General features: G+C 46.1%; 1 protein-coding gene across 1 annotated transcript; it reads right to left on the bottom strand.

Moving 5' to 3' along the window:
- Window positions 1-11,560: 11,560 nt before the first annotated feature.
- LOC119180773 (integrator complex subunit 15) lies at window positions 11,561-13,723 on the bottom strand. Its single transcript, XM_037431908.2, has one exon. The coding sequence runs from the start codon at window positions 13,480-13,482 to the stop codon at window positions 12,373-12,375; it is 1,110 nt and encodes a 369-aa protein (XP_037287805.2). The 5' UTR covers window positions 13,483-13,723; the 3' UTR covers window positions 11,561-12,372.
- Between the last annotated feature and the right edge of the window lie 340 nt (window positions 13,724-14,063).

Raw genomic sequence — 14,063 nt, 5'->3', positions numbered from 1 at the left:
CGTTGACGGCAGCTGCTTGGCGTTGCAGACGTAATCCATGTGCTCGCCCTGAGGTTCTGCGCTTTGCAAAAAGCTCGCTTCTCAACCCGCCGAGTCCAATAGGAACTCAGGCCGCCAGATCCTTACCAACTGCGCTGCCGCCGGCACGTGATCAATCAGTTTTCCTAGCTCACTTTGCTTACATGGCTCGTACGGCAATGTCATCACATCGCGGTACCACCTAGACAGCCACAATGTTAAGTAGACTTCTTCATACGGTGACATACGGCAGCTGTCTCGACCTTGCTTTTGTCTCCAACTCCCTCGCGAGATACGTCAAGTGGTTTCCAGATGTTGAGACACGAGGAAGTGATCACATTCCAATCTACCTTAACATCAAAGGCTTGTCTAGTTATGGTCCACGGACGACCATTCGAGCAGTCCAATGGACCAACTTCAAATCTGACATGGAAGATGCTTGCAGCGATGGCCTACAATCTGGGTTAGAGGACACAATTAAGAGCACAATGCAAAACGCCACTCGCACGGTGACGATATCTTCCACACGAAACGACTTTGATATAGAGTTGGAGTGACTCCGAGCACTGCGACGCCGGGCGGAGCGTCGGTATCGGCGTACAAAATCAATTCACGATCTTAGGGCAGCCAGGAGTATGCAAAAGAAGATTCGGCGTCGCATGAACAGATTAGCGCCGGAACGATGGACAACGTTTTGCCAGTCACTAGACCCTCGCAAGCCACTCTCACACATTTGGAAAACGGTGCAAGGTCTGCGTCACCCTACGGAACAGCGCTTTCCATTCAAAGCGCTCGCGCTATTTCAAAGGAGGCAAGACATCGATGTCGCAGAAGATTTCTGTGCGCAGATCGCCAACCAAGCCACTCGTCCAGATTCTCCAGTGAGAGGTGACGTCCCCCGTTCCCGTGACTACCACATGGACCTCCTTTTTACAATGGAGGAGCTCGAGGCGGCACTAGCTCTCTGCAGGCGTTCATCTTCTCCGGGCCCAGATGGTATTCCGTACCGAGCCTTGTGCAACCTTGGGGAAGGTGCAAGGAGAGAACTGTTGAGCCTCTACAACTTCTCGTGGCAGGATGGCAACGTTCCTGATGACTGGGAAGTAAGCCGCTTGTTACCCATCTTGAAGCAGGGCAAATCCCCACTCTAACTAACCTCATACCGCCCAATAGCACTGGCCAGCTGCGTAGGGAAGATAATGGAACGGATGATACTAGGCCGCCTGGAGTAATATCTTGAATACTACAAGATTTATCCGAATTCAATGGCTGGTTTCCGACGCGACCGCTCTTCTATTGACAATGTCGTTGATCTAGTTTCGTACGTTCAGCACGAAAGATCCCGTAAGTGACTATCTGCAGCTTTGTTTCTAGATGTGAAAGGCGCTTATGATAATGTACTACATGAAGCCATTTTGGGTGCTCTTGCGGTGGTTGGCCTTGGTGGTCGAGTCTTTCGGTGGATTTCGAGTTACCTGGCTGCAAGATCATTCTTTGTGTTAACAGAAGATGGCCCAACTACGCGACGCTATACTTCCAGGGGTGTTCCTCAAGGCGGAGTTCTTAGCCCGACGCTATTCAATCTTGCACTAATTGGCCTTGCTGAATACTTGCCAAGCACCATTAAAATCTCAATATACGCAGACGACATCTGTGTCTGGACATCGGCAGTCACACGTCCTCAGATACGTCCCCGGCTTCAAAAAGCAGCAACTATGATTGCCAACTACTTGTTCAAACAAGGTCTCAGCATATTACCAGAAAAATGCGCGCTGGTGGCTTTCAGTCGCAAAGCAATGACCCCTTATGCCATCTCAATCTGCGGGCGACCGATTTCTTACGCCAAAACCCACCGGTTTCTGTGCATCATTATTGATAGGGACCTCTGTTGGAGTCCGCATGTGACCTATATGAAGAAGCGCCTGACCGCTATTTCTCAACTGTTCAAGTTCCTGGCAGGAAAGACGTGGGGGATGTCAGTAGACGCAATGATGGAGCTCTACAGGGCCCTGTTTCTCTGTTTTCTCAGATATAGCTTGCCCGTGCTTAGCAATACCTGCAAGACCAATGTTCGTGTTTTACAGGCAGTACAAGCCCAAGCGCTGAGAGTGTGCCTCGGTCTGCCCAGATGTACGTCAACAGAAGCAACAATTGCAATTGCTGGTGACTATCCGATACAAACTCACATTGTTGTAGAAGTCCTGAGAACGCACATCCGACACTTCGCACGTGCCCCCGGCCATCACCTTGCACTGTTGCCTTCAGAGAGGCGCCAAGCATCGTTCGCCAAAATTATCGTGAAATACAACGATAAACTTCCCTCGGGCTTCACTCATGCATCTAAACCATCCATACCACCTTGGTGTCTTATTCGACCCACAGTGCATCTTAGTGTACCAGGGATCCGGAGGAAATCTGAGTTTTCGTCGCCCGTGCTGAAACAACTGTATCTTCTTCTTTTGCACGAGAAATATTCAGACAGCATACATGTATACACCGATGGTTCCACGAACCACCAGTGTTCGTCAGGGGCAGTAGTTATCCCAGCAAGAGGTGTTACCATCAGCTTTAGGACTGACCACTCCACGGCATCTACAGCAGCGGAACTAGCTGCTTTGCGCGCTGCACTTTGTGTGGTCAATCGGGAACCACCGCAACAATGGTCGATTTTCAACAACTCAAGGGCTGCCCTACAATCTGTGCTCTCATCACTGCGTCGCGGCCCGTACGAACAGCTTATTTTCGAAATTCGATGCCTTCTCCACACTTTACTCGAGAAAGGGCATCATGTGACGCTTCAATGGCTGCCAAGTCATTGCGGCATCATAGGGAACGAACATGCCGATACTGCCGCGCGGGCAGCCCTTGAAGGAACACGAGAAGAAGCCATACCACTTTCGAGGACTGATGCTGCCAGTAATCTTCGACGACTTGCGCGTGAAATCACGTTTTCACTATGGTGCCCACCAAGCATCGATACGAAGCGTCAACACCACCTGCCCTCTTTGATGGCTTTCCGCATGCCCACTGGACTCGACCGAAGAGAAGCCACCCTACTTCATCGTTTATGGCTAGGAGTGGCATTTACAAAATCTTACTCCTTTGTCATAGGAATCGCCGACAACGCTCTCTGCGATGCCTGTCATTGCGAAGAGACGCTACACCACATCCTGTGTGACTGTCCATTGTATGAAATCCAGAGACAGTCACTGGTGTCTGCTATTGCGCGCATCGACAACAGCCAAATGTCTGTGGACACTATTCTGTCAAGTGCCCGAGAGAAGACACTGCAACAGAAGGCGACGAAAGCTCTGTTGAAATTCCTACGCGACACTGACTTGAACAAGCGACTGTAACAGCAATGTCACACACCACAAAAGACAAGACTGGACTATGACTGAGTGTGCGTGCATGTGCTGCCGAATGTGCTGTTTCTATCTTCCCTCTCTGCTCTCTTTCATCTCCCCCATCCCTCTCCCATGCGCAGGGTAGCAAACCGGCTGCCTATAGGCTGGTTATCCTCCTTGCCTTTCTTTTCCCTCTATTTTCCTTCCTTCCTTCCTTCAAATTTCATCAGAAGTAGCTGAACAACCTTGCTCAAGCCCGTCAGCTGACGAAGTGAAAGAGGCATGGTCTTCCATGAAGCGTGGCTCGGCCCCCGGGCCGGACGGGTTGCCTGTTGAGTTTTATTTAACGTTTTGGGACGACATTGGGGCTCTTTTCACTCTGTAATTTGCCGGATATGGACTAGGTGCGCTTTTTTGAGAACTTTGATTTCTCTGATAGATTTCGCAATGGTCAAATGGTTTTATTACCTAACCATAACCCGTCGTCGGTTCGCCCAGAGGAGTGGAGACCAATAACGCTCCTCAAAGTTTATTTAAAACTTTCGCAGCAGTTATCACTCGGCGTTTAAGAAGCCTGATGCATTCCTTAACAGGTTGACATCATCAGGCGTGCTCTATTCATGGAAGAGAAATCCAGTCTCTTCTTTGTTACGCGTGATATAATAAAGTACATGTTAGTAAGCTTAGCTCGGGGACTTTTGGTTTCACTTGACCAAGAAAAGGTCTCGAACATAGCTCGCACATAGCTTTATATTTAGCGTAATGGCAGCATTTGGCTTCTCCCAAAACTTCATTGAGCTGCTCAGAAATGCATACCGAAATATACGCAGCACGTTGTTTCTTGATGGTTTAGAGAGTGCGCCATTTCCTGTTACTCGTGGTGTTCGCCAGGGTTGACCTTTATTCCCTGCACTTTTTGTACTCAGCCTCGAACCATTCCTTCGCTCGCTTATCGCTGATCCATATGTTCGAGGCCTTCTTCTTCCAGGTAGTGGTGCTGTGACGGTGACAGCACTTGCTGATGACATCACGGTTATTTGAAGAACGAGGATAGTTTATCCCGTAGCTTTTTGCCGAGTATGGCACGATTTCAGGTGCCACGCTAATTTTTTCAAAATGTCGATATTTATCCACTGGTTCCCCAGACGCCTGCCTAAGTCCCTTTTTTTGGTCTTCAAAAAAGTGACTCCGTTCGCATTCTGGGGCTTGATTATACTTGCTACGGCATATCAGCTTCCTTGCGAGTTTCAGTGGTCGAATTTGTAAATCGACACGTCTGGGAAGCACAAGAGTATGATTTACTGATGCTCGAAAGAAGGTATTTAGCAGAGACTGTGTTTTGTGGCCGTGCATGGTAGATATCTCATGTCGTACAGTCCCCATTACGAATCACTAGGTCATTGCAATCCCTCATTGGCTCACTTTTTCTGGTCAGGTGGAACAGAGCTGGTTTGCCGAGCAGCACTTGGGCAACCGAGAAACTGCGGTGGATTCTCATTCCCATCAGTGTCTGTTCGCTGTCTTCTGCTTGCCCTGTGATTCTTACTTCGGTTGTTCCACGGTGATCAGTGTCCCACGCGGGATCTTGCCTCCTATTTCTTAGGCACCAAGATATGCTACCAGATGCACGGCTTAATTCTGCACCGCAAACACCTGACGTGCCTGCATTTTACTCAACGGCAGTAGGATTTAAAGTATCATTTAACAAGGAAATGAGGATTAAGCCGCAATAAGCTAATCTGCATTAAGATAGTTACGACCAACTCAATTTGGAGTGGAGATTGTCTAAGCTCTAGGATGCCTGAGCATGGCCAGGTTAAGTCAGCCAGGATTAAAGCAGATTGAGCTGATTCCGAAGAAATTTATATTCAGGAAGTTGAGATTATCCAATCAGTTCAATGACTCAGTGTGACCACAATAAGTTAACATGAGTTAAGCTAACTCGCATTAAGCTAATCAAGAGCAAGCGAATTTAGGGTGAGATTGTCTTGCCTGTTGGATGCTTGAGCATGGCCACATGAAGCCATTATTAAACTGAATTAAGCTAATCTTAATTAGGCTAGCCCCAAAGAAATCTACTTAGTGTAGGTTGAGATTGCCTAGCCAGTTGGATGACTCAGTATGGCCACAATAAGACAATAGAGATTAAGCAGTATTAGGCTATTCTGCATTATGGTAGTCACGAGCAAGAAACTTCGAGTGAATTTTTATCGTCTAGCCAGTTCGACGCCAAACATGATCACATTAATCCAATTCGTATTAAGCATTAAAAATTAATCTAAATCACCCTTAGAGCTTCATGACTGGGTCATATATATCATGGTGTACATGACATGCATGGCATCATTTTGGTGTTATGACCAGCCTTTTTTTTTTCATCTTCAGCTGTTATCATACCCTGTAAATTTTTCTGCACATGAAGTTCATAAAACGACCGTTAGAACATCATAATTGGGTCATGGCATACGTAACACGCGTGACATGATTTCCGTGTTCTGGCCGGTCATTCATCTAAACCAAACGCTCTTATTACGCCATGTCAGCTTTGGAGTGAGATTGTCTTGCCTATTGGATGTTTGAGCATGGCCACATAAAGTCATTCCGTATGTATTAAAGCGAATTAAGCTAATCTGACTTGGTCATACAATCTGAATTGCAGTCAGACAACACGTATAAAACTTGCAGCGAGCGTTGTTCTTGTCTCCACGTGTAAAACACGTGGGGACATCTAGAGAGTGTTGACACTGCATACCGAAGAAGCAAAAAAAAAGGCCCTTTTGCACTATATTCAAATCATGTCAGTACACCTTTAAGATGGGCACTAGCTAAGACAACCTGTGAGACTAGGCTATTCGCACATGAAAAGTACATAGTACGAATGATAGAATATGTGTCGGCTGTCTGAGACCTGCACACACACTGGCTAGCATAAACTTGAACCACCCACACCGAAAAACTACATGGTTCACATATATTGCCTACCGAATCGACACATCTCCATCAGTTCTTCTGGCAAGTGCTAAATTGGAAATTTTAGAATGGAGCTTTTTTTTTCACAAAAGAATGAAGTGATTCTATCTGGTATACAATCACAAATTTTGAATACAAGAAACAATAACATTGAACTACTTTTTCTCTGCAAAGTGCATTCCTTCCACACTAAAAGAATTACTGACCACCTCTGCTGTACTAACATACCCAGGTTCTTATTCTTTTACCACACATATAACAAACGAAATAATGTACCACCAGAGGCTCTTAAGAGTGTCGATCTGAAATCGATTATTCATGCATTAGCAGCTTCACCTATCTGGACACTTTCATTTATTTTATAGAGCACTTCGTTCTTTTACCTGTCTTACTCAAAGTGTTTGCATGATGTTAAGTTTTGCCGCTTTTGCAAATGAAACGCACTTGGGAGTCGTTATGTACAATAGCCAACGTTATTTGCATTGGAGTTGACATCTGGTGGCAGTACACCTTTTGCATTTCTTTGTGAACATCCTGCACCTATTGTACACTGTCTATGTATAATTTTTTAGATGCAAAGCATCTTATGGTGGAGTTGAATGCGGTGTGCAGCGCGACCATCCTTACTGCACATGCGCCAACTCTTGCCATTTCCTAACTCAAGCGCAAGGAGGTGGGGTGGAGGAGGTGGCAGAGCGCTGCCTCAGGTTTGTTTCTCCTCTCCCGTTTATTTCTCCGCCACAGCTCTGTGCTTGTATATAATGCTACACGCGTTCGCTGCATTGCGTTTCCCTAGCAGCGCTTGGTGGTCACTTTGCAGCAGCACACACACGGCTATACAGACAAGAGGGAGAGGGGGAACGGGGTAACACAAGCGGTACACAACATATACACAACTCCACACACGAATGAAACACACACAGAAACATACAGATGGAAACACAAGTGAACAAACAAACACCAGTGCTGCTTCGCATTCCCACATGATTCCCTTTAGTAGGAGATGGTGTACTTTTTGTGTCTGGTTCCGTACGGCCATACTTCTGTTCGGATTGTGGGCTGCATTTCATGTTGCTTTATGCTACATTGCTATATTTAGCTTTGTGAATCATTCCGTTTTTGTCCTCCTATACACACGCTTAATACCTTCCCACACTATAATGCACTCAACATTTCTTTTACGCTTTTGTATTTCCTGCGAATTGCGTGTTGAATGTGCCACCTACCCTTATCCAACGTTTGCTGCCATTCAACCTGGTAGTACTTTCTTAAATAATTAATTAAATCATAACTGTTAAGATCACAAAACCATGGTATGTTTATGAGAGACACCGTAGTGAAGGGCTCCAGAAAGTTCGATTGCTAGGGATTCTTTAACCTGCACTCTAATCTAAGTACACCGGCCCCAAGCATTTTCACTGCCATTGAAGATGCGGCCACTTCTATCACTATCATCCACAATCAACTTCAAAGCGTCCGCAATCATTAGCAACAGCAATATCACACAACCTTTGGGCCAGCGATCGAGCACCATTACCACTGGACCACACAGCCGAATTCGCCCAGGTGTTGCGTCAATGAACAAAGCTGGACCATTTGGTACACAGTTCAAGATGAAAAACCAGCTATAAAACACAACAGGCAAAGAAAAAAAAGGGCTTATGCATCTTTGTCTTATGACGTATGTTTTTGTGCCCAATGCGTTAATAGGTAGTTTTTATTTTTAGACAGATGCTGTTTCATTAGGCCCAGGCAGGCCAATAAAAAATGCACAACAAAAACACACAAGTGTTTTCTGCAAGCACAAAATGCTTGTGTGGATAGTAAAAGGCAGAAAGCTACTCTGGCACATTTTGTTTACCCACTTGAGCAGGCTTGTGAGAATTATCGAATGCTTCAAATGTTCGAAGGAATATTGATAGTATTCAAATTTGCTTTGATTATGAATTTAAAGCATTAAAAATTTCAAAGTATTGAAATACTTGTATTAACGAATGAATAGATGTATATTAGGCGACATATAACCTTTTCAAATGCGGTTTCGTTGCACTAGAGGGGTGCTGCGCTGTGAAAGCACCTGTCTAAATGTATTCATCATCGTCAGCCCGACTACGCCCAACGCAAGGCAAAGAACAAGAACAGAGCAAAGACCTCTCCCACGATCCGCCAATCAATATCAATCCGGCCTTGTGCTTTCTGCTGCCACGTTACAACTGCGAACTTTTAAGGGCGAAGCTCCTTAAAGCGGCACCCGTTCGTCCCTCGTAGTCGTAGTGTGTAACCAGTGTTACATTTTGACCTGCAAGGTGGTGCCGGTGGGAGATTTCTCCTGTGCTTTGTTGTTGAACAATAAAAACTTCGCGGCGTGCGCGTTAACTAAAAGCCGAATGCTCCTGTCTCTCATTTTCCATTAGCAGCCATTGGCATGTACATTGAGCACTATCTGACAAGAAAGGGTTGCTACGTTATACTCGCTGGGCGTAAACTCCTTGGTTTTACAAAGGTTTAGCAAGCGTTGGGTCGCAGTGCCATGAATACAGTGAACTAGTATATACCATGAACTCGAGGTGGTTAAAGGTGGGAAGTAGACCCGAAGCGCAAGTTGTAAGAAAGTGTGCGTGTGCCACCTCTCGTTTAGTCCCTGGAATGTCCGCTGGATGGCGGTGCTTCTATATGAGGAATATATGACGAAAAGATGCGAGATGGTGGTACTTGGAGTGTTGAATAGATGGACGAACAGACACACAGACAGATGCATGGATGGACGCATGAACGGATGCATGGACCAACGCAGGGACGGACGCACGGACGGGCGGATGGACTCACGAACGGTCACACAGACGGACGCATGGACGGACGAATGCTTTGCCCCACTCTGCATCATTCACTCCGTGCATATGCTGCCATTTTTTTATTCTCATCGGCCGACCTAACCTTCTGTCTCCCCTTTCTGCGCTCGCCTTCTCTGGCAATCCAGTCAATTTTAATGACCAGCGGTTATCCTGCCTACGTGCCATGCGCACGGCCCATGTCCATTTCTTTTTCTTGATTTCAACTATGATATACTTAACCTTAGTTTCGACGAGGCGGGTTGATCGCAGAAACTTCAGAAGGGCCTTCGTCGCTTTTTCGATATTTTCGGCATTCCTCAATTAATCTTTCGGAATGCGGCTGGTCGTTGAGGTGTGCAAACACTGCTGACAGGGACTGTCTCTGACATCAGTCTTTAACCATTCTAACATTCTAGTGTGTGTGTGTGTTTTCGCTTCCATCCCGTTCTCTCTCTCTCATTCTATTTTTCTTACTTTTCTGTCTTTCATTCTCTTTTCCCCAGTGTAGGGTAGCCAACCAGATACTTGCTTTCCGGTTAACCTCCCTGCCTTTCTTCTTACCATATCTCTCTCTTTCTCTTTAACTCCGGTTTGTTCCCCGACTCAATCTGCTCTCTTTTTGTTACGCCTATCATTTTGCTTTCCATCGCTAGCTGTGTTTACCTCAATTTAAGCTGAACCCTCTTCTTAATCCTCCAAGTTTCTGCTCCGTAGGCAAGTACTGGCAAGATGTAGCTGTTATATACCTTCCTCTTGAGGGTTAGCCGCAGATAACCATTCGTGATTTGAGAATGCTCGCAGAATGTGATCCACGCCATCTTTATTCTTCTAGTTAATTCACTCTCGTGGTTCGGCTCTGCGGTTACCTGTCCTAAGTAGACATATTCCTTTACAACTTCCAGCGTTTCTCCACCTACGGCGAACTGCTGTTTTCTGCCGAGACTGTTGGACATTACTTCAATTTTGTGCATGTCAATTTTACGACCTACTTTTCTGCTTTCTGGGTCCAGTTCAGTAATCATGAGCTGTAATTTGTCCCCTGAGTTACTCTACAAGGAAATGTCATCAGTGAATCGCAGGTTACTAAGATACTATCCATTAACTATTATCCTTAATTCTTCCCAATCTAGGACTCTGAAAACCTCCTGTAAACAAGCGGTGAATAGCATTGGAGAGCTCGTGTCTCCCTGCCTTACACGATTCTTTGTTGGGACTTTGTCGCTTTCTTTATGGAAAAACTATGCTGGCTGTGTATCTGCTGTAAATTTATTCCAGTATATTTATGTAGAGTTCGTCGATGCCCACATTCCATGGTGCCTGCATCACTGCTGATGTCTCGACAGAGTCAAACGCCTTCTCATAATCCATATGAAAGCTATGTTAATAGATTGGGGTTGCTTGTATTCCGCACATTTCTTTGTCAGGTGATTGATAGTATGAATATGGTCTATTGTGGAGTAGCCTGTACTGAATCCTGCTTGGTCCTTTGGTTCATTGAACTCTAATGCTAAGTTATTTCTATTAGTTATTATGTTTGTAAATAGTTAGTAGAAAATTAATGCACAGTAAGCTGACTGGCTTGTAATTTTTCAAGTCCTTGACATCTCCTTTCTAATGCACTGAGATGATGTTGGCATTGTTTAAAGATTCTGGCACTCTTTCCGTCAAGAGACAATTTGTTCATAAGATGGCCAGTTTTTCTAATACAATTTGTCCACCATCTTTCAGCAGGCCCATTGTTGTCTTATACTCACCAGCGGCTGTGCCTCTTTGCATTCCTTCTAGGGCTTTCAGTACTTCCCTTGTCGTTACTTATAGGATGTCGGATTCCACTGGGCTGTTATATATTGCTTCTTACATTATCATGCTGGTTGTTTCGGCTTTTGTACAGCTCTCTGTAGAACTCCATGGCACTTTGATTCATTGAACTCTAATGTTAACCTATTTATGATAGCTATTTCATTTCTAAATAATTTGTAGAGAATTAATAGACAGTAAGCTGATCGACTTGTAGTTCTTCAAGTCCTTGATGTCTCGTTTTTTATGCATTAAGATCATGTTGGCGCTCTTCCAAGATCCTGGCACCCTTCACTTTTCTGGCCTTGGAACCTTTAGGTTTCTGCCACTTTTAACAGCCTGCTCGATTCAATTCATGTCATACCTCCTGATGCCAGCGACCTTACACCTATTGACTAACTTAGATTTCGCAGTCCATGTTGTTTTTGTTTCACACTAGCCCTTACTTCTTATGCTTTTCAGCTAATTACAGAATGCCAACTCGATGTGTATTCAATACTTCTCAGTAATATTGTAGGCAACTGTGTTCTGACAGCCCTCCATCCAAATAAGCCCCTACATTCCAACAGCAGCAGTGACACCACAGTGCAAAGGTGCTATGTTTCGTCTCAACCACATGCGACTTTTATTTTAATGCTAACAAAGACCGTAATACACAGAATTATTTCAATGAAACACCACTTCAGGTGGCAGCAACTACCTGAAGTCAAAACCGCTGCATTGTGCTTAAAATCAGGATAGCCCAGGCAACTTTCACAGGTCTTCTGCCCGATTCACTTCGACATTATTCGACAGGGATAAAATTTCTAATTGCAAATGGTTTCATTCCGCCCACTTTGCAGGAGAAAAAAAATTAAAAAGGAGCAATAAGATGCTGATCAGCCACAGATCCTATCTAGACGACTCACATTATATCACTGGAGCATGGACAAAGAAAACTTAGCAGATAGATTACCAAACCGGTGTTGCACTTGATGACAAATAGTGCTTCCCAGAAGACTCAGCAAAAGACAGCCACGAAATATTCATAGCAAGATGAGCAACTGTACGTGGTTTCGCAAGAAAATCGAGAGAGATCATTATTTTTTCACAGCAAGTATCTTCGCATGCTTAAGTCATGCTGCATTCATATCAACAACATTGAAAACGATAGGCAATGGACACTGAGATGACAAGACACGGGGAGAGAAAGCCACAAGAAGAGTGCCCTCTGTAGGCAAGTCCATGAACGGTGCTGGTCTCATGGTGCTGTCCTTTACCTATGGAGCCATACCAACTAAAGCAAGGTGTGATTGAGCTACTTGAACCATGCAGGAGGCAAAGAAACAAGGGACTGATAAGGCAGCACCTGTCTTGTGTCTCTCCTGCGCTACCCACACTTCCTTTCCATCTTTCTGGGTGAGGCCCGTTTAGTACTTTTTAACTTCCCAACGGGTCAGCACAATCTTGAGAAGCCTGTTGGGCGGCAGCTGTCGAAGCGTCTGAAACATGGCGTCCAGGTTACCGTGAACACACTTGGACGCAAACGCGGCCTGCAGCACCTGACCGAGTCTGTTCAGGGCCAATTCGGCCCCGTGAGGCGAGGCCGTGGTAAGGCTTCGCTTCAGCGTCTCGGCCACGTGCACTACATAGTGGCTCGGCAAGAAGGGAAACACTATGGGGGCGCGCGGAGTCACCTGACCGGCGCGGATGAGCATCTCTAGCAACGCATAGTGGAGGTACGAGTAGAGTTCGGCGTCTTCGGGGCGGGAGTCCACTTTGCCCAACGGCGCCAAGACGCACCACGCCACGAGACCGGGGATGAAGGTCTGCAAACACTGGGTGTACAGGTGCGGTGGGATGGCTTCCATGGGGGTGAAGCAGAGGAGCGGCTGGGCGCGCACCCAGGAGGCGAGGAGGTCTACCACTTCGCGGGACGGGTTTGTGGGTGTCATATGCGTCAGGGAGGTGGCGAGGCTAGCGCAGAACAGGGGCGATATGTTAGCCAGCTCCTTGAGCATCTCGGCCGAACTTGGGATCAAGCTTAGGTAGTCACCCACCACGTGACGCACTATGTGCAGCGACGGCTCCGAGGTGCAGCCGCACACGTGCATCCAGAATCCGACGCAGTTCAACACGTTGTGGTTCTTCAGGGCGATGGAGAGCGAGACGAGGCGCGAGAGAAGGAGAACGCGCGACTCCATCACGCTCGCGTCAGCCGAAGGGAACAGTATGAAGAACACCTTCTGGCACATGTCCGACTTGGCGTTCTGGAAGGAGGTCGCGATTATCTCGATTATCTGTAGCTCACGGATGGCGGACAACTTGCGCGGGCGCGCCCGCCGCTGAGACGACGTGTGAGGCGCCATTCGCCGCTGGTCGTAGTCCTGGAAGACAAACTCCTCCGCTATCTCCTTGGCTACGTGGGCGTACGTCGGACTGCGGCCCTCGTTGGCCAGCAGCTTTTGAATCTGGCGCAGCGCCTCGTAGACGACGGTCGGAAACTCGATCTTGCGTAACGAAACTCGAACGTCCGTCATCTTGTGCGTTACGTTGGCGTCGATAAAGAACAAGCTGGCGATAAGAATGAAGCCCCTGACCCATGCGCTGTACTTTCTTCTCGCACTTACGATTGACTGGCCGCTCTCATACGCTAACCGATTTCAAAACTAGTCACTATCAACACGAACAACACAGCCACACAGAAGTATAGTGAATTCTAGTACACTATAACACAAGCATGGTAACACAAGTAACAACTCGACACCCGGACGCCGCCATGATGTGTTGATATCATTGTTTTGCATGCTGCAGATGTTTATGCCAAGATGAGAGACTAAAGTATGAGCGTTCACACAAATGCCGATGAATGAATTTAACATAAAGAAATCTATAATCCTAAAATATTCTATTGTTAATGAAGTGACAGGAGAAACTTACTCTACCATGTGTTGTTTAAACAAGTTGAGAGCAGTTCTTCATAACTTTTTTTATAAATTTGTAGGGGAACAACAGTATAGCCTTTGAGATAAAAAGTGTGTAATACTTGACGACGCTCTAAAGAAGAAGCGGTAACCTGGCATAAGGTGGCACCTTTGTTTACTTCAGAGTTTTGCTAGAC

Source organism: Rhipicephalus microplus, chromosome 10, assembly GCF_043290135.1.
Source record: "Rhipicephalus microplus isolate Deutch F79 chromosome 10, USDA_Rmic, whole genome shotgun sequence".
Classification (NCBI taxonomy): Eukaryota; Metazoa; Arthropoda; class Arachnida; order Ixodida; family Ixodidae; genus Rhipicephalus; species Rhipicephalus microplus.
Note: the sequence above shows the minus strand (reverse complement) of the source record. Positions and strands in the feature narration are given on the sequence as shown.